Raw genomic sequence first — 25,473 nt, 5'->3', positions numbered from 1 at the left:
TAAATAATTAATGTTTAACTATCTAGTTAATTAGGTGTGTGCAACCCTACCATAAAATGTAGTCCTAACTAATCAAATTATGACACATCATCGATCTCAAATTGATTATACTTATAATCAATTGAAATTAATTGTTCATAATCACATATAGTCGGACTCAATTTGTGATAGTGTATCTCAGTCATTAAAACTTGATTTGATGATAACTTTCAATCTAATGGTTCAATTAGGGCTCATGACCAGTAGATTTGATCGTTACAACATCAAGATCATTTTGGTGAAATGAGATTAAGGATCTAATGACCAGAATTAAGATGCATATTTTCAATGTGAAATTACCCTTTTACCCTCCATGTGAGGTTAAATATGGGTTGCAAAATAGGGTGTCAACAGAATGCCCCTCATTGGCAGAGCTTGAAAAGCGAATGCCGATGTATGAAAAAGACACCTAACTTTGCAATCAGTATTTAACCATGGTGAATGTATGATGCATGTAAATAAAAATGCAGACGGTCATGTTCTGGATCAAAATGTGGACCGAATCTCGAGGGAGATTGCCTACGTACCTCTTAGTGGGAGGATCAGGTCTAAACATAGTTCATGCATGCAGTCCCCCCCCCCCCTCCTTTTTTTTTTTTTTTTTTGAAAAAAATGAGTACAAGACATACTTATCAGTGGTCTGATGGATTTGAAGTTTTGGACATGCTTCTCAGAGGTCCGATGGATTTGAAATTTGGACGTGCTTCCCAAAGGTCCGATGGTTTGATTTCAGACATGCTTTCTAGAGGTCCATTAAAATTGAATTTGGACGTGCTTCCCAGAGGTCCATTGAAATTGAATTTTGGACGTGCTTCCCAGAGATCTGATGGTTTGAAGTTTTGAACATGCTTCTCAGAGGTCCATGGATTTGAAATTTGGACGTGCTTCCTAGAGGTCCGATGGATTGATTTTAGACGTGCTTCCCAGAGGTCCGATGGATTTGAAATTTGGACGTGCTTCCCAAAGGTCCGATGGATTTGAATTTGGACATGCTTTCCAGAGGTCCGATGGATTGAAGTTTGGACATGCTTCTCAGAGGTCCGATGGATTGAAGGTTGGACGTGCTTCCCAGAGGTCCATTGAAATTGAATTTGGACGTGCTTCCCAGAGGTCCATTGAAATTGAATTTTGGACGTGCTTCCCAGAGGTTCAATGGATTGAAGTTTGGACATGCTTCCCAGAGGTCCATTGAAATTGAATTTTAGACGTGCTTTCTAGAGGTCTGATGGAATTGAATTTGGACGTGCTTCCCAGAGGTCCGATGGATTGAAGTTTTGGACGTGCTTCCCAAAGGTCCGATGGATTGAATCTTGGACATGCTTCCCAAAGGTCCATTGACATTGAATTTTGGACATGCTTCCCAAAGGTCCGATGGAATTGAAAGGTATTATTCATATCAATGTGTGTGGGCCTTTTACCCTAATACCGGCAAAATAAATACTTTCAATTAGTAACAGAGTTATTCATTGAAAAGATTTTGGCATACCTGGCAAATGCCCCTAGTTTGGGACATATTCCATGCTTCGATGAATGCTGAGGGTGGACAATTGACTTGATGTTGCACCACTGGAGAATATGGAAGAGGATGATAGCTTTCTGTTCTTGAAGAAGAATTTAATGAAGATTTTTTTTTTTTTTTTTTTTTTTTTTTTTTTGAATTTGGAAAACTTGAATTTCTTTGAATGAATTGAAAATTTTGATAAATGAATTTTTTTTTTGAAAAATTTGGAAATCTTGAATTTCTTTGAAGGAATTGAAAATTTTGGTTAATGATTTTTTTTTTTTTTTTGAAAAATTTGGAAATCTTGAATTTTTTCAAGGAATTGAAAATTTTGATTGATGATTTTTTTTTAAAAAAAGAATTAGAAATTTTTAATTTTTTCAAGGAATTGAAAATTTTGATTGATGTTTTTTTTTTTTTTTTTTTTTTTTGAAAGCAACCTAAGAAGTACGAGCCCAATGCCCCTAGTCCTAAGGCCTTTTTTGAAAATTTCCTTCTTTTTTTTTTTTTTTTGAAAGATTTAGAAAGAATTTTTTTTTTTTTTTTTTTTTTTTGAAATATGAAGATTTGTTCATTATCAAAAAGTGAAGAAGATGAAGATGAAGATGGAGTAAAAGTGATGAAGATTTATTCATGATAATTTTTTTTTAATTGAAAAACCTATCCTTTGAATGAGAATAACTTTGGCTAGAAGTTGATGCAGATTGCTGGATAAGTCCTTGCTCAATTCCTGTAAAAAGATAATTTCAATTAGTAATGGATTTATTCATTGAAATGAATTGGAAGTACTTATCCAATGCCCCTAGTTTGGGGCATATTCCATGCTTAGATTGAAGTTGAATTCATTTGATGTTGTGGCCATTAGGGAACATGAAAGAAGATCACGGTCCGCCATCCTTGGTTCCTAAAAAAAGGCTTTCTTTCTCTAGCTTGTTAGAAACCAATTATTGTGAAAACTTGCACACAATATAAATAGGCCAATGCTCCAAGTTTAAACATGCTTAATGCAAACAAATGGGCTTAGCCTAATATGCACCCAAAAAATTTTGTCACATTGTTTTGACTTTGTTCTCCAAGTTTGTTTGGGTGAATGGGACCGGGCCTCTGCAAGGCTGCCTACGTACCTCTCTCATAAAGGATCAGGTCAAGACGTAGTTCAAGAGAACTGGATTTTGAAAAAGAATGATTTTTTTTTTTTTTTGAAATGAGATTTCTCTTTCTTTCTTTTTTTATTTTATTTTATTTTAATTATGAACAAGAGGTGATCCTTTGAACAACCATTTTGGAAAATCATAGTGTTTAAGAATCAAACAAATCTCTTTGATTAGGAAGGATCAAGATCATTAAACTCATGTAATCAAATTTGCTTCTTCCTTTTGAACATCGTCAGATTAAGTCTCCAAAGGCAATCAAGAAATGAAATGTGATAATATTTATGAATCACATTGTTGGGTGCAAACAAGGAGAGTGCTCCAAGTTTGGAAGTTCTTTTGAGTCATTTTGAGGATTTGAGAATTTGAGAAATTTTTTCTCGGACATGTCATCCTGTGGGGTTTGACAATTTTAAGCATTTTTCCTTTTTAATTCAAGAGAAAATATTATTAGAGTTTAAGATGCGCCTACAATTAGCAAGACTTCAAGGAGATCTTTACTCATGGGTTGTAATGTAGGCCGGGTTGGGGTTATGAAATGAAAGATATAAAGGCTCAAAATTCCCTATGATGTTTCCCCCAAGTATGCATTACTCAAAAATCAAGTATCGGAGGAGTTTTCCCATTTCTTCTTTGTTATCTTCTCACTAGTCTTCATTGGTCACTTGCATCAACATTTGTTTTTATGCTCATTCCTCTTGAATCATACCTCTGGACTTTCATCTTGTAAAATTCTTCTTCTTTTTTTTAGGTTGCATCCTCAATTTTCCAACTTGGTAGGATTTTCCATTTTTTTCTTTTCTTCTTCTTCTTTTCTTTGGCCCTAACTTTTTCCTAGACCACCCTTTTGGGTTTTCAACCTAGCCGGTTTTTTTTTTTTTTTTTTTTTTGGCCCTAGCTTTTGCCTTGACCACCCTTTTGGGTTTTCAGCCTAGCGGGCTTCTTTTCTTTTCTTTTTCTTTTTCTTTTTTTTTTCTTTCTTTTTTTTTTTTTTTTTTTGGTCTTTCATCTCTTGATTGAATGAACTTTTGGGGACCTTTTGCCCTCCTTGTATTTCTCAGCTTAATGATTTTCGATCATTTTGATGCACTCTCTAGAGTTCTTTCTTGCCTCAATGCACTTGCACCTTTCTGTGCTTGATGAATCTTTTCCTTTTTTGATGAACTTTCTTTTGGATGAACCTTCTACTCTTCTTGGCATGATGAATTTTAGATTTTTCAAATTTGACGTAAATTTCATTTTTCTTTGATGATCTCTTATCCTTAGCTTAATGAATTCTCCACTTGTCTTTCATGTCTTCTAGGAGAGCTTTATCAATTAGCTTCAAAGCTACAAGACCGACTCCTCCTCAACATGAGATTTAAGCATGCATACTTTGAATTTTCCCACCCTAGGTTTAGATTTTAGTGGGTTCATGTGAAAAAGAGGCTAAGTGTTTAAAGGCTCAAATGGGCTAGCAATGGATAATGAACATTCTTGGTAATAGGAAATAATTTGGTTTAACCAAAGATGGCCTCCTATCCCTAGTAATGCTTGCTTGTAGGCACAGTGACTCTAGCTCTTTTAATAAATTCATCTTAAAGAAAAAGAACAAATGCTCTAATGTTGTGAAACAAAAGACTTTTGAAAATTGGATCAAGTGCATGGATTCTTGGGATTTTCCAATGGATGGATTCTTTTTGATTGCCTTTTAAGACCATTTCTTCTTATATTCTAAGTTAAGTAGCAAAAGTTTTTACATGGATCGAATGAAATTAATCATTCCTTGGTACAAGTTGATTGCTTAAGCCTTTAAACATTAAGATTTAGAAAATGTTTTGTCAAAGGGATCCTCATGTACCATTTTGAAAAGGAGACTTTTTTCTTTTTTTCTTTTTTAACCTTGAAAGAAAAAAATTGGGTCTTTTTGAAAAAGTCACTAGGAAGTTCAATGGTCCTAGTTCAAAGAATTTTTTTTTTTTTTTTTAAATGACTTAAGGGCCCAATGCCCCTAGTCCAAAGACATTTTTCATTTGAAAAATTCTCTTTTTTTTGGGAAAGATTTGGAAATCTTGATTTTTTTTTTGAATTTTTTGTTTTTTGTTTATTGTTTATTGTTTTTTGTTTTTTTTGTTTTAAATATATATACACAAACAAAGCTCATTAGATGCTACATGAAATTTTTGAATTCAAAAAAACATAGAAACAAACTTTAAGCTTAACCATGATGTTGCAAACCAAATGTGGAGTAAGGCAAAGTTGGGCCACTTGCTTCTTTTTGGTCCATTTAGGATGCTTGAGGCTTGGTGTGCTTGAACCTTGATTATGATGAAATGGCTTGGGCTTGCACTTGAAAGGCTTGAACCATATGATCATTTGGTATTTGCTTGAAATGGCTTGACCTTACACTTGGAAGGCATGTATCTTGTGAGTTTTTAGCCTTTGATATTGCTCATGTCTATACACCTTTGATGAGCTCAAGTGTTGGGCTTTGACTAATTCAAGAAACAATTTTGGGTTTCTATACCAAGTAGAGTTCAATCATAGGCTTTTGGGCTTAAGTTCATTCATAGCATACAAGGTTCAAACAATTATGATGGGCTCAAGCGTTGGACTTGGGCTCATCATGGTTCAAACAACGGCCAAGCACATGCATAATGCAATGCAATTAACATGGAACGACCTAAAGGTAGGTTCTATGGGTCATTACAACATGGGTAGAAGGTAGGTTAAAGGTCCCCACAAGCTAGGACGTCGTACCTCCCAACTTGTGACACCAGGAGCGCCGCGTTGGTCCGAACGGTACAGTTTGTCCCTATGAACCATCATGGCATAACCATGATGATCCTTGTCACGGTGGGTGGTAGATTCATCGTTGGGTATGTGAGTCTCAGGAAGACCACAATCCACGGCTAATACTACAGGGCTTCCGGGCTAGCACACAAATAGAATAAATTTCATTCAAGCAAATGATGCATGAAATGCAATATAATGACATATTAGACATATTATATACAAAAACCAATAAACAAACAATGACATGGTTGGCCACCATAACCTAATTGAAGCTTAGCCCTCAATATCCCCAGTGGAGTCGCCACTGTGAGAGACCGCGCCCCTGGCCTATTTTTATGAGATGTTGGGCCAAACCCATGTGAATGGGTGGAGTCGTGTTATTGCCTTTCAAAATGGAGGTTCGACTAGTTATATTTTTCCCTTTAGATTAAGGGTTTTACAATGGAGTTGCTACTTATTTAATTATTGGAAAAATAAGAAAACCATGAATGAAAAATTCCTCATTTTATTAATTTGAAATTGAATTTACATTGATCATAGGAAAATTACATGGCTTTGGTCCTAGATACAATCTAAGATAAAGTATATGGCTTTGTTTCCTAGTTATAATCTAAAAATAAAAAATTACATGGATAAGCATTTGATCTACTAACCCTTGATCTAAGCTCGGAGGCTATGTTACAAGGTGGGAAGGTGTTAGGCACCCGCCTTGTCCGGTGAAACCGGTCTTCTAGACTATGGTGGCCAACATTCATATCACATCATCCAATATGTCAATCAATTTGTATGTTGGATTTAATGTGTGTGCATGTGATAAACCCTAATTCAATTTATTAAGCATGACATTTGGATTGAAAAATAAATTCTAGTGAATGTGTGTGGATAGTGATAACCTAGATTCAAGGATTTGAAAGAATTACTAAACAAACATGTTTTTCATATTTTTTATGTGGATTTAAGATTAAATCTAGTGATATGTATGAACATGTGATGAACAACTAAGAACATGTGAAGAACACATAAGAACAATTAAGAACATTCAAACATATTCAAGGGAATTATTATGCTTTAATCTTAAATTCTCATCATGGCAATATAAACAAATAATTAGGGAAGGGGATTATACCTTCATGCAAGATCCATATAATGGAGGAGGAGATTCTTGATGGAGGTCCTAAGGGTGGAGGAAAAGAAGAGCTATGAGAGGGAGAGTGAGTCTCACTCAATACCTTGAGTCTCAGGAAGACCAAGATATGACAAGACTACTCAACTTCACTAGAACTCAAGAGAAGAGAAGAGAGGAGGATTTTTTGTGTCTTTCGGAATGAAGGAGAGGAGGGGTTTATATAGTAGTGGTGGAGGAAATATAAATGGAAGGCCATTTAATGAGGGTTGACAAAGAATCATGAACCTAGACCTCATTTTAGCCTTTGAGGAAATTTGGTGCATTAAATGGTGGAGATGGATGAGAGTGGGGAGCAAGCAATGTTCGGTTTTCCCATAACTGCTGTAACAGCCTGTAGAGCTAACTTCGAAAAATCATATCTGACTCAATTTTGATCGGAATTGTCTCATTCTTGTACTAAAATTGAAGCCCCGGATGTCTAGTTTCTGAAAAAATTAACCTCATTCAAAGATTCAAAATATTTTGAGAGATATCGATGAAATGGTGAGCAGAGGTCATTTGTTAGAAAATGGTTTCAGCACAATTAACATTAATATGTCCCAAATTAGCTCCCAATTAACATTAAATGGCTCCAATCACTCCCATTTCAGACTTAATTGGTTCCAAATTTACTCTAATTAAAAGATAATTGCACAAATTACTCATTGAATAATTAATGTTTAACTATCTAGTTAATTAGGTGTGTGCAACCTTATCATAAAATGTAGTCATAACCAATCAAATTATGACACATCATCGATCTCAAATTGATTATACTTATAACCAATTGAAATTAATTGTTCATAATCACATATAGTCGGACTCAATTTGTGATAGTGCATCTCAGCCATTAAAACTTGATTTGATGATAACTTTCAATCTAATGGTCCGATTAGGGCTCATGACTAGTCGATTTGATTGTTACAACATCAAGATCATTTTGGTGAAATGAGATTAAGGATCTAATAGCCAGAATCAAGATGCATATTTCCAATGTGAAATTATCCTTTTACCCTCCATGTGAGGTTAAATATGGGTTACAAAATAGGGTGTCAACAACAACACTCTTGCCAAACCAAATATCATTGTTGTAGTATATTAAAATGCAATATCAAGAACAGGACAATGAGATCCAGTTTAGACTCAGGCTAGGATGTGGTGGATACTTTGGTAGTGAGGTGGAGGCTTTGACGGGTCGAATTGAAACCGACGAGGACGTGGGTGGATAGTCATCAACGGTGACCATGTCTTGAATGTGACGCCGACGAAGAGACTTTGGGAGGACACGGATGGTCACTTGAACGATTTGGTGTTTTAAGTGATTTTAAAGATTCTAATGAATTCTTTAATCTTAATATCCGACCTCTTTTCTAAACATAAATAAATCTGACTTGTTAACTTAATATTTTAATTGTCGATATGACATTATGCCACATCAAATGTAGTGAGTTTATTAAAATTGAATTTTATAATATTTTAATTAAAAAAATGTCACATCAATTAAAAATATGTCAAGTCACTATTCCATTAGCCACATAGGTAATCTATATATTTATATAAAACCGAAACCTTTAAAGCTTCCACAATTTTCCACATCATCACTATTTTCTTTTTCTTTTTATTTTAGGTTTTATATCTTATATATTTATTATTTTTCTTCAACTTGTAATTATCTTTTCAAGTGTTACAATAGTTTAGTTTAAGTAAAACTCTATCAAATATATGTTTCAAGAGCTTGAAATTCTATTTCAACTAAAATTCTATAACAAAAATTCTATAAGGACTCACATTTACACGACTTCTGCAAAAGTAATTTAGATCACATAAACAAATTGAAACATGCCTTTCCCCCCTGGTTCCTTATTTAATCCAAATTCATTATTCACCACCACACACTGACATTTTTAGAACTTAAAATAGAAAAATCTAAAACTCACAAACCCAAATCCTTAAACAAAGTTTGTTAGAGAAAATTTCTCAAAACCAAATGGCTCTCGCTGTTACTTCTTCTTCATCTACTGTAATTTCTAAAGGTAGTTTCTTTTCATAGTTTGAATGGAATTGTTGTTTTTTTTTAAAGATGTTTGGTTGTTCTAATGATGATTTTTTGGCTTTTTAGATAAACTCAATAAATTTATTTATAGTCTTTTATATTTATATTGTCAATGCATTTATTCTTTATTTAGTATGTTTTCACATTTTAATATTTGATGAATTTTCTATGTTTGTGTTTTGCAATTCCAAATACAATAACATACTCCCACCATCCACTACTTCTTTTCTTAGTCTCTTCATATGCCGCATGTCCTCTTCCTCTTTGCTCACATTGGTAAGGTATTGCATTGATTTGGTTCTTGGAGTGCCTTCAAAACTTGGGTTTTGGATTTATTTTTTCAAAAGGTATGTAAGTTTTTTATCAGGTTTAATGTTAACAGAATTAAAGAACTCACAATTTGGAAAAAATAAATAAAAAAATAGAAAAGTGACTATTAGATTTTTTTTTTTAAATTTTTTTTTGTGTATGTTTGAAGTCATCACCATAGAATAGTGAAAATGTTGTGAGCCACGCTGATATGTGTTATGTGGAACCAATAAAATGAAAGAAAAAGAATTTTCTAAACCTTTATTTTGAATAAAATTACTTATTTTCATTCAATTTCAATCGTTTTCAAGTCATACCTTTTTTAAGGCAAGTCATAAACCTTTAAGCAAAATAAATATTTTTAATTTTTGCTCCAAAAAAATAATAACTATTTTTATTTTTAAATATTAGCATTATAAAACAAAAATTCTAATTTTAATAACTATTTCTCCCTGATACTCCTTCTCCTTCCTTATAAAAACCCGATCAACTCTTTCTCCTCCCATCTTCCTCTATATCACAAGCGCAGCACAATCCAAAACCAAACCAAAACAATAAACGTAAGCACAAAACCAAATCATAGGCCCAAACCAAAAGTTTCTCCAAAAAAAAACAAAAAAAAAAACCCCAAAATAATCCCATCTCCTTCTTCGTCGTCTTCCTCCTTATTCCATCCACCTAGAAACTCCATTAAAACACCTCTGAAATTCCAACGACCCAAAAACTCTATTAAAACACCTCTAAAATTCCAACCACCTAGAAACACCCATAAACAACAAAACCCATGGCCATCCATGGCTACCCACAACCCCACGACCCCACGCCCCCACACCGGTCTAAAGCCACCCACGCCAATTTGAAGCCACCCACGCCGATCTGAAGCCCACCCACCCAAAGCCGATCTTGAGCAGAGAGAGGCTTCACCGTGAGCCGTGAGAGGAAGAGAGTAGAGAGTGTGAGAGAAAGAGATGAGAAAAAAAGAAGAAGAGAGAGGCTTCACCGTGAGCCGTGAGAGGAAGAGAGTAGAGAGTGTGAGAGAAAGAGATGAGAAAAAAGAAGAAAAAAAGAAGAGAGAGGTCAGAGGAGTTTGAAGTGAGAGGAAGAGAGAAAGTAGAGAGAACGCAGAACAGAGAGAGAGAAACAGTGAGAGGGAGATGACATTTATCACAACATCACATGCCTTATTATTCACAAAATTGCCATTACAACATTTTATAAAAATATTTCTTTTAAATAAATAATCAGATAATCATTTTTAAATATTTTAGCTTAATAATAACAGTAAATAAATTCTGACATAAAAAAAAGTAGTAAACAAATGACTTTATTTCAATTTAGGGAAAAAAAAAATTATTTCAGCCCAAAAATAGTAGAAGTAATAACCATATTATTATTGTCTAAAGTCTAACTAAAATGCACAAAAAAAATTGCATAGGTGATAGCTTAAACCCTTCATTCATTGTTTTTATTTATTTATTTTTTTAATAAAAAAATTTAAGTAATAGCTTAAATTCTTCATTCATTATTGGATTTTTTTTCATAATTAAGAGTTTTCCCATGTATCACACGGGTTAACGACTAGTTAATATTAATGACTGTTAATAAAAAAACTAATAATACTCATTATTGAAACTTGAGGGCCCAATAGCACTCACTTAGAACATAAGGGACTAATTGTGCTCGATCATACGATAAACTTCAGGAATCAATAATGTAGTTTTGCTAACAATGTATGAGTTGTTGGCCTTTATTTTGCAAGTTGTTGATGATATACTACTATGCAACAAAATACTATGCAAATGACATGTTGACGATATTTTTTGATAATGAATTGAAGTGGGCCATCCTATTAATTATCCATGAATTATCCATCATATGATATTTTTGAATCTTTCAATTTGATTTGCTATATTCGCTTACTTGGTCCAAAAATTTGGTTTCACTAATGCCTATATATAACTCTGGCTCACAAGCCAAATCTTTAAAACAGTGTGTCTGAAATAAACAATACTTTTGTTGTCTTTATTCTCTAAGTCATAATGGTGAGTGGAAATTCCAACCAAATATTCATTTCGTGGACGTTTCTCTTGCTTGCCATGGGTGCCTCCTTGGTGCACGGCCATAAAGGCACCAGAGTTGGATTTTATTCCACTACGTGTCCTCAAGCTGAATCCATTGTTAGCTCAACAGTTCGATGCCATTTAAATTCTGATCACACTGTGGCTGCTGGATTGTTGAGGATGCATTTTCATGACTGTTTCATGCAGGGTTGTGATGTTTCTGTCCTTATTGACGGTCCTAACACTCAAAAAAAAAAGATGTAGCTAACCTTGGATAGAGAGGATATGAAGTTATTGATGATGCCAAGACCCAGCTTGAAGCTGCATGTCCTGGCATTGTTTCTTGTGCTGATATTCTTTCCATTGCTGCCCGTGATTCTGTAGTTCTGGTAATTATTTTATAGAAAAAGTTACCTCTAAATTAGTTTAGAGGTCAATTCCTCCAATCAATTATGTGGTGATTAACAAAATTACTTATCATTTTAATCATATGACTTGTTTAATGAATTATGTAGCTTGTTTAAACTTGTAAATTGTTTTATAAGTTGTCACGTAATATCTTAGAGGAAATTTTTTCAAATCAGTAGGAAGAAAAACTTTTTTCTCATCCTATTTGGTGGTATAAGATGAGGGAAAAGTAGAAATAGAATGTTGAATACATTTGATAGGTCAAGAATGTATTGAACCCTTGTGATGAATTAACCAATTAATTAGTCAAGTTAATTAATTAATTCAATTATCATACAATATGTATGCTAGCACAAACAAATCACCAACTAAGATAATATGCAAGTGAAAATAAAGTTGACAAGGTGATTTGTTTACGAATGGAGAAAACCTCCAAGGCAAAAAACCCACCGAGTGATTTTAAGGTCACCATTCCCAAGAATCCAATATTATCATAACAAGCGATTACAAGTAAAAGAATCTCAATACCTTAAACCAACCTACAGTTGAACCCTTACCCTAATACCTAATTAGACTTGTTCTGTAGTGACAATCTCTCCTTTTCAATGCATGGCTCCTAGTATGTGACTAACCAATCGATGTATAGATTCAAGTATGTGACTAACCACCAACTTGAGAAGGATGTTGGCTGCAAAGTTTTTCAGTTCATCAATATGATGAAGATCACGAAGCTCCTTGGTTACAAAACCCTACAATATACAAACGCAGCATGACTTGGCATTTCAAATGAATGTTGCGTCATGAAAAGTTCTCCAAGAAGTCCGTACAGGCCTTCTCATCACGGAATCGAATGTGAGAGGGGGTAGAATCAACAAAGGGAGAAGAAGATGTTGCCCTAGAATGAAGAGGGTTCCAGGACGGAGTAGACTTACGCTTAGGTACCATAGAGCAACTAACCGAGAGAGAGAGAGAGAGAGAGAGGTACAAACAGAAAAGTACCAACATAGATCAATATCAATAAGATAGAGATAAAAAAATGGTACATATGCATGAAAAATGCAAGAACATGTGACTTGCAAAAGTAAAAGCATCATGGGTTTAGCCCAATCCAATCCTACCAGCACACATGATTTCAACATAGTAAGCATACATCGATCTATAATGCATGAAATATTGTGAAAATGCAAATGTGATGTAATGCATGAATATTGAAGATGATTTAAATAAAACCCAACCCAAAAAATTTGCAAAAACCTCATCAATTTAAAAAAAAAAAAAAAAATCGAAAACCCAAAAACCTAGATCTATATGAATGAAATGCATGAACAAGAGGGAAAACAAGATCTTACCAGAGAAAAGAAGATCAATCTAGGCCGAAAATCACTTGGGCAAGAGGTTTAGAGAGAGAGAAAAGTGTTTATGGAGGTGAGGGGTTAGAAAGTATCGAGAGAGATTGGAGAAAAAATGAGAGAAAATCACGCTGAAGCTTTATATAGGAAATCACAATTCTCAATGGATCGAAAGGTGTCGAGAGGTGTCGAGCTTTAAATCTCACCAAATGGAGCTGTCAAGGAGTTATCGAGAGGTGTCCACAGCAAAGTGACCTCGATAGATCAAGAAGCTATCAAGAATCTATCAAGCATATAGAAACTCTCTCGATGGATCGAGAAGCTGTTGAAAAGCTATTGAGCCAAATTCTCAAAAACTTTGATAGATTGAAATTACGATAGCAGCTATCGAGAAAGGAAGATCAAGAGGCTTGATAGATAGCCTAGTTGTTGAGAGGTATCGAGAAGCTGTCGAGATTGCTCAAAAACAGTTTTTCAAAAAAGAGAAAAACACATATATGAATGCAATCAAGCATGCTACTTAACCAAAGGTCCAAACAACATTTTAAGCTCTCAAAAACATCTCTTAACAAAAAAATGTCAAGCATTTAGATCTAAAACACACATACACACTAAACAAGTCTAACCAATTTTATATTTCAAAAACAAGTCAAGACAGTTTAGTGAGCATACATTAACATATGTATTCCTTGTGATGGCCAAATCACATTGTATCTACAAATGTATCAATAGTAGTAAAGAATATTGCATGTTGTGTGTGAAAAACATCGCAAGATTGCATAAGTGTTTACATGTTATAATGATTTGAGATATGAGAAAATTATTTTAACTTACACACACCCATAACTGCTTGATGGAGACTATCACTTTCAAGGTACATCCTATAACTCTCACATCTCCTAGAAGACACACTTGCAATTATATATAAAGCATTTTAATTTTTTTTTCTTTTTATTTTTCTTTGCATGTTTTCCTTTGTTAAGCATATCATGCATGGACATATAAGAGAGAGAAAAGAAATACCCAATGATGTTAAGCTTTTAACATTGCACTTTTGCTATACCGAAACATACAGATGCCATTTCATGATTGACGGGTAACAGTGGTGAGATAGTTATTTATGCCTTTCTCTTAGGATTTTCTAGTTCTACCTGTCAAAAAGAGTGATACGAGTGTTAAGTACAAGAGATTACTTAATTTTACTCATCACAAACACGAGCCAAAAAGTTCACCTGTTTAGTTATGTATAGAGATGCTTATCTAAGTTATAAAAGATACAAAGTTTAGAAAACCTCATTTCAATGGCCATCCAAGATACATAAGTACCAATGTATACAAAACACATACTGTTTTTGTATTTTTCTGATTTTTCAAATTTTTTTTTTAATTTTATGAAAAAAAAATAAAGCAAAACTAAAAATAAACAAAATAAAACATGTTAAACAAAAGCAAAGCATAAAACTAGACTGACTTAAAATAAGAAAGCAAAACACATAAGTAATGCATACTCAAAAACAAGAAAGGGAGAGAGAGAAAAAGTGACTAAATCACTTAGAGCCTTTTTCCTTCCACACTTTGGAAGAACCTTTTTGTTTGACGAACCCTTGATCCAGCGATGAGGGGGAAGAATTGAAACCATTCAAGTTCGAAAGGAATATGAGGGCTTTGAGAAGATCTTCAAGAGGAGTAAAAGAGGATGGAAACTAATTTTGGTTTCCCGATGAGATCATATTGTTGCTCTGTTGAGTGGCTAACCACTTATAGCAATTTGGTCAAGTATGTCCAGTTGCTCCAAGTGATGGCAGAGATGCTGCTTTTGCTGTTTAGACTTTTGAGTATTGCCCTTTTTAGCCCTAGGGTTTTTAATCTCTTTCTTCTCAAGCTCAAGGGGTGCTTCTAAGATAGATTTACCCTTGTCTATATTCTCACTAGCTAAAATAGTTTTCACATCATTGTTCTTAGATTCAATATTATTAGCAGGTGAAACAAAAATAGTAGTACTAGTAGAGGCAATATTAGGAGAAGAGAAATCATACCCTAAACTAGTTCGATCAGAAGCAGATTTCTGAAAGCTGAGCATTTCGTCAAGCTTTGCACATAAAGTCCTTTCCAACTAAGCTCTGACTTAGAACAGCTCTGCCTCAAGCTTCTTAGTCTTCTCAACCAAAAAATTGTTTTCAAACCGTAGTGCTCCAATAGTCTGATTAGCTTCATCAAACTTTGTGGAGATTTCTTCTCGTTCAAGCTCCACATCACTGAGCTTCTTGGTGGCCAACCTATACAATTTCTCATGTTTTTTCGAGACCTTGTACAATTTTGCATAGGCTGTGTGGATGTCATCCTGATCATCCATCTTCTCAAACTTAGACTCCCCAAAGTCCTCTTTTTCATCCACTTCTTTATTAATCCCCTTAGTAGGATTCACAGTAGTAGTGAAGGCATTCAAGATTCCATCATCCTTATTATCCGAATCATCCTCAGACTTGGTGTAACTCAAGGTAGCAACAAGGGCCTTGCTTTTCCCGATAGTCTTGAGATACGTTGGGCATTCTTGTTTCATGTGTCCAAAGCCATGACATCCGAAACACTTAGGTCCAGAGGGAACAGTGTACTGACCGCCTTCCATAGCATCCTTCTTTCCTTTGTCTTGGTTCTTGAACTAAGATGAACTGGATTGCTTGCGGTCTTTATCAAATCCTCTTATATTGGCATTCTTCATGAACTTCTCATTCATGATTGCATTGAATAAGGCATTCAATGCTCTGCTATTGAAGTTAGCCGCTTTGATCTTAGCATCATCCCAATCAACTAGCGCTTCCTATGGCTTGGTCCAGCTTATCTCCATAGCTTGCCATACTTTTTCATCTAATTACTGTAAGAAAGCTCTCATAGGTACTTTCCAGTATGCATAATTAGTGCCATCAAATAAAGGAGGCATAATCAACGATTGTCCTCTATCCATGATAACAGGAGTCAAAAGATCACACAGCAAAAATTAACCCTAATCAGAGTGTGTTTGCTCTAATACTACTTGATAGGCCAAGAATGTATTGACCCCTTTGTGATAAATTAACCAATTAATTAGCCAAGTTAATTAATTAATTCAATTAACATGCAATATGCGTGGCAACGCAAACAAATCACCAATTAAGTTAATATGCAGCGGAAAATAAAGTTAACATGGTGATTTGTTTACGAATGGGGAAAACTATCGAGGCAAAACCCCACCGGGTGAATTTAAGGTCACCACTCCTGAGAATCCACTATTATCAAAACAAGCGGTTAGAAGTAAAGAAATCTCAGTACTTTATACCAACCTATAGTTGAACTCTTACCCTAATACCCAATTGAACTTGTTCTGTAGTGACAATCTCTCCTTTTAATGCAAGGCTTCTAGTACGTGACTAACCAATTGATACACAGATTCAAGTATGTGACTAACCACCAACTTGAGAAAGATGTTGGCTGCAAAGTTCTTCAATTCATCAAAACGTGAAATTGTATTTAGCTATAATTTAGGAATTGCCAAATAAACACTTAATTAGGCAATAAGGGTGGTATCCCAAGCGCCATAACCAAAACAAAAAAAAAAAAAAAAGAAAAAGAAAAAGGGAGGGAGAAGATGACTCTTCATATTCCTAAGATCGTCCTTAGGTGGCTCGACGATCACAGAATAGGGGGGAATTGATAAGTCCAATAAATTTCCTTTGTCCAGGCCGAGTCCACGCTAGATGAAGGCAAAAGCCATTTAAGCCGCAATAAATAGAATGTCATTACACATCAACAATAAGTAACACGGACGTCGAAGAGACACCGAATCTTCTCATTCAAACCATTCAGAGGCATTACAAGAATGACATTGATATTGCCATTGAATGCCCCCAACGGCTAGAAAAGAAAGCCATATATATAGGTAACACAAAACCCCAAGGGAGGTACATTTTTTTCTGTCTATATTCTTATACTCACAACACAGATAGAGCCATTGGCCATTCTTTTCCTAGTCATCTGACTTTATCATCGAAGGCTCAGTGGTTGGCACCACACCGGTGACCTTTCCAACTTGAATCCTTCTCTCCTACAGGCATTTGGGCGATCCTAAGTCACCTTCCATCTGGATGATCACCTCAATTGATGATTTTCGCATCATAAAAAACCATTCTACCTGATGAGAAAGGATGAAAAGCACAGTTGTGGTAGAGAATACTCTAGCTCTAGATACTGATTATAGTTACACTAATAAGAAAATAGTGTACCATGCTCTCATGGAGGTCAAACTCTTCCTTTTATAGTTGTAATTGTACTTCTCTTGAAACACCCTTTCATTTACTTTGTGATTGTGTGTGGTCCTAGCTGGTGAGTTTGGCACCAGATCCAACCCCCCCAACACTTAGGACTTTTTTTCCCAAACAAAATTTTTATGAAGTATTATGTTCATAACACTTTCATAACAAATCCAATGTGGTAAGTTGTTTTTAGTTCTAATTTGAACCTACTATTAAAGCTGTTTTTTACTTTTTTCACCCATTAGTAATAGCCAATAACAATCTATTACTCGAAAATTGTTGTGAAAGTTTTGGCAAAAGTCATGGACAGCATTTTTCATATTTTTTAAAATTTGTGAAATGGATAACTTGCTCCCCACTCTTGAAATCTTTTTAAAATTTAATACTAGGTAGTTCCAAATGCAGCCAAGGTTCTTCTAGGGTTGGTGATTTAACTAGAGATCGTTTTTGGAAACTGGATTGTAAGTTTTTCCCGTAATATAGATGTTACAATTAGTTTAACAGCAGAATAATAGGCTATTGGCGACGGTTTAACACTTGCTTGGGAAATGGGCTACCATAATCTTATTCTTGAAACTGACTTGATATAGGTATTTAACTTGCTTAGTAATACTTCTTTATTGCATCCATCTTCTAATGCTCTAAATTCTGATTGTAGGAGCACCCTCGCTAGACCTTAGCAAGTGACCATTCCGCATATATATTGAAAAGAAAATAAATGTTCGGATGTTTTGAGAAACTCTAATAGCTAGTCTTTTTGAATTAATTTATAGGACTTTCCCTCCATCTTTATATTTTGTGTACTTATGAGAAGTCCAAAGATTAACTACATCTAGACTTGTGTAATATAAATCTCCCTGAGTACTTGTGTTCTATGTTTACTCTGTACTTATTTATCTTAATTTTTTAGTATAAAGCTCTCCTTAGAAGCGAAAAAACAATGATATTGTGATTATCTTTTTATTGTGGATCTGCATTGACATGAATAAAATGTAGAATATTATCTTATTATCCAAACTAGGATCAAAACTATGCTCTTGAAACTGGCAAACCTCCAGGAGAACGAGAAGCAAACCTTGATTGGAAAAAAGCTAGCTAAAGTTCTTATATTAGAATAAAACAACTCTGGAAGTAAAAAGAACAATGATAGAGAAACTATAAACTAATGTGTTATATCACAAAAATGAATGCGAGAATTTATTTTTTACGTGATTATTTGGTTGAAGTGGTATCAATTAGTCAAGAGCATTTTAGTTATTTTAGTTTAATAGAAATTTCTTGGTGTTTCCAATGAATAAATTTAAGGTTTAAATTAAATCTCCCACCACAACTGTTGATGTATAAAAAAGAGATTAATAGATTAATGACGTGGCAGTATCTTGACTATCAATTTTAAAAGATATGTGAAGATTTAAAAAACTTTACTTTGTAAAGTATCCTAATAACTTTAAAAGATTTAAATCCTATGTTTATATGTGAAAATAAAAGGTGAGTGTTATAAATAAATTATTAAAAAAAAAAGTGAGAGTTCTCAAAAATTAGAGTGATATGCGTGAATTTCAGTTAGCTCAATTGGTAAAGTCTCTGATGGTTTTTACTCAAAAAAAAAAAAAAAAAAAAAAAAAAAACAATGATGGTTGAATAAGAGATCTGGAATTCAATCCCCACCTACACCAAAAATCTATTGGTGCCTTAATCGGGCCAAAATGGCCATATACCACCTTTTTTGGAAATTTTTAGCAAAAAAACACTGTTTCGGAAATAAATGGCAAACTACCACTTTTTCCAGAACTCGAGTTTCAGAAACTCGAGTTCCTCATCAGTTTTGCCACCGTGGCACTGCTGAGTTGGATTTGTGCGATTAAAAAAAATTATGTGGTACTCGAGCTTGGTAAACTCGAGTACCATTTACACAATACTCGAGTATACCAAGCTCGAGTACTTTTTACCAAACTCGAGTACTGTGTAAATGTTTTTTTTTTTTTTTTCTCTTTTGTGGATAAACAACAAATAAACATAAAGATAAAAATAAGTAGCTTTTTTTATGTTTTTATTTATTTAAATAGAAGCATTGTAAAATATAGAGATTTTAATTTCGAAATATGAATTTAATTTTACATTAATTAAAATTGTTCATTGTTTTCTCATAAAAATTGTTCACTGTTTTCTGTATAAACAATTTCTACAATTTTGCATAAAATTATTTTATGTTTAGCATTATTTAAGAAATTGTTCGCTCTCTTTTTTGCATAAATTATTTTTTGTTCACTATTTAAAAAATTGTTCACTGTTTTCTCATAAAACACCTAGTGAAATCCTGTTTTCTAAATTTAAACGCCAAATCTGAATGCTTTTTCATGTTTGAATTTCACAATAATCGAATATATTTTTCTGAATTGATAAAATCTGTTTCTACATTAATAAAATTTTCCCTCTGCACATCATATTTACTGTATATTCAAATCTGCTTATTGCATTCATAAAATCTGTTTTCTGCATTAAGTAAAACTGTTCACTGTTTTCTCATAAAAATTGTTCATTGTATTCTGGACTTGTTGAGAAATTTGATTTTGTTGAAAGTACAAAATCGTGAAAATTCAAGAGAAAATTGTGTACATTAGATGTACAGATCATTCGAATTTGTAAAAAACAAAATTTAGATGTACAGATTATTCGAATTTGTTGATTGTATAAAATCTTGAAAGTACAAAATAAAATTGTGTAAATTAGATGTATAGATAGTTTGAATTCATTGAAAAGTTTGAATTCATTAAATGTAGAAAATCGTGAAAAATAAATGGAAAACTGTGTACTAATGTACTGATCATCCGAATTTGTTGAAAAATTCGAAATCTAATTTACACAATTTTATTCTGTACTTTCAAGATTTTATACAATCAACAAATTCGAACAATCTATACATCTAAATTTTGTTTTTTAAACAGTGAACAGAGAATAATTTACGCAGAAAAGAGAGTGAACAATTTTTTAAATAATGTTGAACAGAAAATAATTTTATGCAGAATGCTAGAAATAGTTTATGCAGAAAACAGTGAACAATTTTTATAAGAAAACAGTGAATAGTTTTAATCAGTGCAAAAAATAGTTTTACTTAGTGAACAGTTCTACATTCAACTAATTCGAACTTTTTTACAAATTCGAATTTTTCGAGGCATTTACCATTAGGTGATTTGTACGAATCATTCATTTTTCTTTCATGAAGTTTGTCCATTATTCATATGGTTACATATTTAAAAAAAAAAAAAACACAAAAACCATATAATTGCAATAACTGCGCCAATGCTAAAAACAATTTATGCAGAAAAGAGTGAACAATTTTTATGAGAAAACAGTGAACAATTTTAATTAATGCAAAAAACAGATTTTATGAATGTGGTAAGCAGCTTCGAAAATACAGTAAACATGATGTGTAGAGAGCAAATTTTATTAACGTAAAAACAGATTTTATCAATGCAGAAAAACAAATTCGATAATTGTGAAATTTAAATATGAAAAAACATTCAGATTTGGCTTTTAAATTTAGAAAACACGATTTCACTAGGTGTTTTATGAGAAAACAGCGAACACTTTTTTAAACTGTGAACAGAGAATAATTTACATAGAAAAGAGAGTGAACAATTTTTTAAATAATGCTAAACAGAAAATAATTTTATGCAAAATGCTAGAAATAGTTTATGCAGAAAACAGTGAACAATTTTACTTAATGCAGAAAACAGATTTTATGAATGCAGTAAGCAGATTTGAATATACAGTAAATATGATGTGCAGAGAGAAAATTTTATTAATGTAGAAACAGATTTTATCAATTCAGAAAAATATATTCGATTATTGTGAAATTTAAACATGAAAAAGCATTCAGATTTGGCGTTTAAATTTAGAAAAAACGATTTCACTAGGTGTTTTATGAGAAAACAGTGAACAATTTTTTAAATAGTGAACAAAAAATAATTTATGCAAAAAAAAGAGCGAACAATTTCTTAAATAATGCTGAACAGAAAATAATTTTATGCAAAATTGTAGAAATTGTTTATACAGAAAACAGTGAAAATTTTTTATGAGAAAACAATAAACAATTTTAATTAATGTAGAAATTAAATTCATATTTTGAAATTAAAATCTTTATATTTTACAATGTTTCTATTTAAATAAAAAAAAAATAAAAAAAGCTACTTATTTTTATCTTTATGTTTATTTGTTGTTTACCCCCAAACAAAAAAAAAAAAAAAAAACAAAAAAAAAAAACAAAATTACACAGTACTTGAGTTTACCAAACTCGAGTATTGTGTAATTTTTTTTTTTTTTTTTGCATTTTATTTATAAAAAGTACTCGAGCTTGGTATACTCGAGTATTGTGTAAATGGTACTCGAGTTTACCAAGCTCGAGTACCACATAATTTTTTTTAATCGCACAAATCCAACTCAGCAGTGCCACGGTGGTAGAACTGATGAGGAACTCGAGTTTCTGAAACTCAAGTTCTGGAAAAAGTGCTAGTTTCCCATTTATTTTTGAAACAGTGTTTTTTTGCAAAAAATTTCCAAAAAAGGTGGTATATGGTCATTTTGGCCACCTTAATTGGTCTGATGATAAAGAGCTACTATTAGAGCAGACACTATATATTAAAAAAAAAAAATTACTTTTCTGTGTTTCATCAAAAGCTATGATCAGCTAGCGCATGTAGTAATGTCAAAATTACTTTTCGTTATTAAACTGAAAATCTCTCTCAAGGACCCTTGATCTATTGGCTTACTCCAATAAAAAAAGAATTTTCATTACATGCGGTTTTTCATCTCCTGAGCTTACACCAAAATGGAAATAAAATTCAAGAACAAATTGAATACATTTTTTTTTGTGGGAATAATTGTAATCATCCTTCGTGTCTTAGCTTGGAGCCCTTTTGATCAGTTGATCTTAGAACACACTTTGCGAATTTCACCTTGAGTACCAGACTTGAGGCCAATGTTGCTCATCTTCACCATGGACTTTCCGAACTGCACATTGAAGGCATTTGACCCAAGCAAGCTTTGAATAAAACTTCTGGTGGAGGCGTCAGTCCATAACTTTTGATCAGACTCAAGTACTCCTCGGCCAGTCCTCAAGTTGGAGAAGAAAGATGAGTCAAATCTGTTTTGGCTACCGGTGTCTAGTCCAACACGCCTTGTGGCATCACCATTTTGTGGGCAGAGTGCTCGTAATTGAGGAAGGAAACTGGGGTTGATTGTAGGATCGGCACCATTCCCAGTAGTAGTGAAGTTATACAATCTGTACTGAAAGAACTGGCAAGCTGAAGTTCCAATAGTATGGCCACCTAGTCAATAGTTAATTGAAATGAATAGAAGTTAGATGAATGTAATAAACTAGGACACGTACTTTTTGGGTAAATCTATAGTTATAATAATAAAAGACGAGGATTTGAATTTTAGTTCACAGAACTATAAAGTTCTTGACTGTAAAACACATACTTGAACATGTAGCTAGGGATATAAAAAATGATTTATTAAATGATAATACGTTGATGCTTACCGACAAGAGTAACAAGATCTTGAGCGTTTAAACCTTTCGCTGAAAACTTTTTCTTCTGAGCATCAATGGATTCTGTAAAGCCAGGCAAATCGGTAGTATCAGAAGCCAATGATACTCGACCATCTTTGCGTCCGGTTGGCACCTGCCAATTTGGTCCATTTGTCTACAAGAAAAATGAAAAATATGATTAATTACAGGTAAAAGCATGTAAAATATATACTAATAAATTAATCTGATGAATACATAAAAGCATGAGATCAAGTACCAGAACGACAGAATCGCAAGCAGCAAGCGCAAGAATATCAGCACAAGAAACAACACCAGGGCATGCAGCTTCAAGATTGGTCTTCGCATCATCAATAACTTCATATCCTCTCAAACCAAGGTTAGGTCCGGCTGTTTTCTCAGTGTTAGGCCCATCAACAAGGACAGAACCATCGCAACCCTGCACGAAACAGTCATGAAAGTGCATCCTTAACAATCCAGGAGCCACAGTGGGATTAGATTGGAAATGAGCTTGAACCGTTGAGCGAACAATGGATTCAGCTCGAGGGCATGATTTGGAGTAGAACCCAACACGAGTGGCTTGGCAATGCACGTAAGAAACACTCAAAGAGAGCAAGAGAAACACCAAAAGGGACGTTTGGATCAAACGTGCACTCTCCATTAATGCAATAACAGGATAAGGATCAGGAAGATAGAGATGGAGTGTGTTAAGCTAAATTGGAAGTTTGTATTTTCAAATTTGTAGTAGCTCTAAGCTTTGCTTGTGGTATTGTGAGAATGAAGGAGGACAATTAATATATTTATAGGATCATTTGAGGTCAAAATTCGGAGAGAGAGTAAGCAAAGTCTGCTGATCATAGCAAAGTTAGAGAATAAATATATGGCCTGCAAATTTAATAGTAGTAGCTGAGCTCACCTTTGTTTTATAATGATTCTTATGGATTGCAGGGGACTATTCCGCGTGAGAAATAGTACTCGTGAAAGAATGGTCAAAATCCAATCAAATAAAATTCATATAAAATTACAAAAAATATTATAAAAAATTGTTTATAGCATTAATTTATATTTTTTTTCTTCACCGCCAATACAATTTGCATTAAAAAAATGGATTGTCAAACGTCAACGAAGGACATAGTTATTAAAAATTAGAAAGAAAAAGACAAGTAGGATTAGTTAAACAATGTTTGCCTATTTCAAACTTCAAAGCCGCAGCCCCCGATTGAGCCCCTTTTGTAAGTACACCTCTGTCCTAAAAAAAGAACTATTTTTTGGCTCATTTTTTAATCTTATGTAAACAATGTTGATTGCCTGTTTCAAAGTTTGCCCAAATTGATAATGTTGACGTCCCTATTGCATGAGTTGTTTATGTATGGCACTCAAAAAAGTAAGCGTTGTTTATGAAAATGTTTTTATCGAACTATTTTAAGTTTCATTTGTTCAAATTCGTAACATGGCGGCTTTCATGCAATTCAAGAGCCACGCTAATTTCAAATACTTCTGTAGTAAAATATAATTATAATGGCTCTAATTAAATATCTCTCTTTTATTTTTCTGTTTATTTTACTTCTTCATTTTTTTTTTTTTTTTTTTTTTTTTTTTTTTTTTTTTTTTTTTTTTTTTAAGAAATGCCATGTGATGAGAAGCTATCCTGGTTACGTTTGTTTGTTTTAGCGTAAAATGCTTTTTGCAAAAAAATATTTTCCAGCATTTGACAAGTTATAAATATTATTTTAAAAAATTCCTTTTATATGGAAAAGTAAATACTAAAATATTAGGAACTTTCCAAAAACCCAAAATACATCTCAAACCACCAAAATGATGTCAAGGCTAGTTTGATCATTTTGGAGGTATTTGGAGCCTTTTGTTCATTTTAGAGGTTCCTAGGGTATTTTAGTCATTCTGGTGATTTCAGAGCATTTTGATTGTTTTATTTATTTATTTATTTTTTACAAGATATAAAGTTTACTTTAACTTAATTTAAGTGTATATATGTGTGAAGCTTTCTAATGGAAACTTGAACCTCGGCCCTTACCCCCCACACCCCACAAGTATTTACACTTGTTTTAGTAATTTTGAAGATTTCTGGGATATTTTAGTAATTATAGAGTTTTCAAGGGTTTTGGTCATTTTCAACACTTTACGGGCATTTTTTATGTCCTAAATGAATTTTGGTAATTTTGGAGATTTCAAGGGTATTGTAATCATTTTAAAGGTCTCAGTAATTTTCTTTTTAAAATTTTGGAGTCCTTTTCTATTCTAGTCATTTTTGGTATTTTGGAGTATTTTTGTAATTTTTAGATATTTAAGGGTTACTTTAGTCATTTTAAAAGATTTTGGGATAGATAGTATGAAGGAATGATGATCGTAAACGTTTTACTTATTTTTTTATGCATAAAATTTTACACCATATGCTCATACCTACATTATTATTTTTTTATTTTTTTTCCAGTTTGACCAAAGATTTCAAGTCACTCAAAACACCTAAAAACACAAATTTTTTTCAAACACCGAAACAAATGCACCCCCAATGGATTTGAATTTCAAAAATTTCAATCTTTTTCGAAGAAGTTTATAAGTTGTTAAATACATAAACGAGTGAAAAGATCGATTAAATAAAAGCAAACACAGTCTTCACCCTAGAACTTGGACTCTTAGGGTATTTAAATTCAATAGTTGTAAGTGAGAAATGGAGGATATTAACCCTAGTTCTCTTAATTAGAAAGATCAAATTATATTACTAAACTACAAAACTTTTGATAAATAAAACATATATAATTTTAAATAGTGTTGCACCATGGAGATACCATATTTATCTACCTATAGATTCAT

The 25,473-nt window shown here is 33.2% G+C and overlaps 1 protein-coding gene across 1 annotated transcript; it reads right to left on the bottom strand.

Moving 5' to 3' along the window:
- Positions 1-21,843: 21,843 nt before the first annotated feature.
- On the bottom strand, positions 21,844-23,477 carry LOC126705545 (cationic peroxidase 2-like). Its single transcript, XM_050404599.1, has 3 exons — positions 22,904-23,477; positions 22,639-22,801; positions 21,844-22,423 (listed from the first exon to the last, which is right to left on the bottom strand). The coding sequence occupies exons 1-3, from the start codon at positions 23,303-23,305 to the stop codon at positions 22,017-22,019; spliced, it is 972 nt and encodes a 323-aa protein (XP_050260556.1). The 5' UTR covers positions 23,306-23,477; the 3' UTR covers positions 21,844-22,016.
- Between the last annotated feature and the right edge of the window lie 1,996 nt (positions 23,478-25,473).

This window comes from Quercus robur, chromosome 11 (genome assembly GCF_932294415.1).
Source record: "Quercus robur chromosome 11, dhQueRobu3.1, whole genome shotgun sequence".
Classification (NCBI taxonomy): domain Eukaryota; kingdom Viridiplantae; phylum Streptophyta; class Magnoliopsida; order Fagales; family Fagaceae; genus Quercus; species Quercus robur.
Note: the sequence above shows the minus strand (reverse complement) of the source record. Positions and strands in the feature narration are given on the sequence as shown.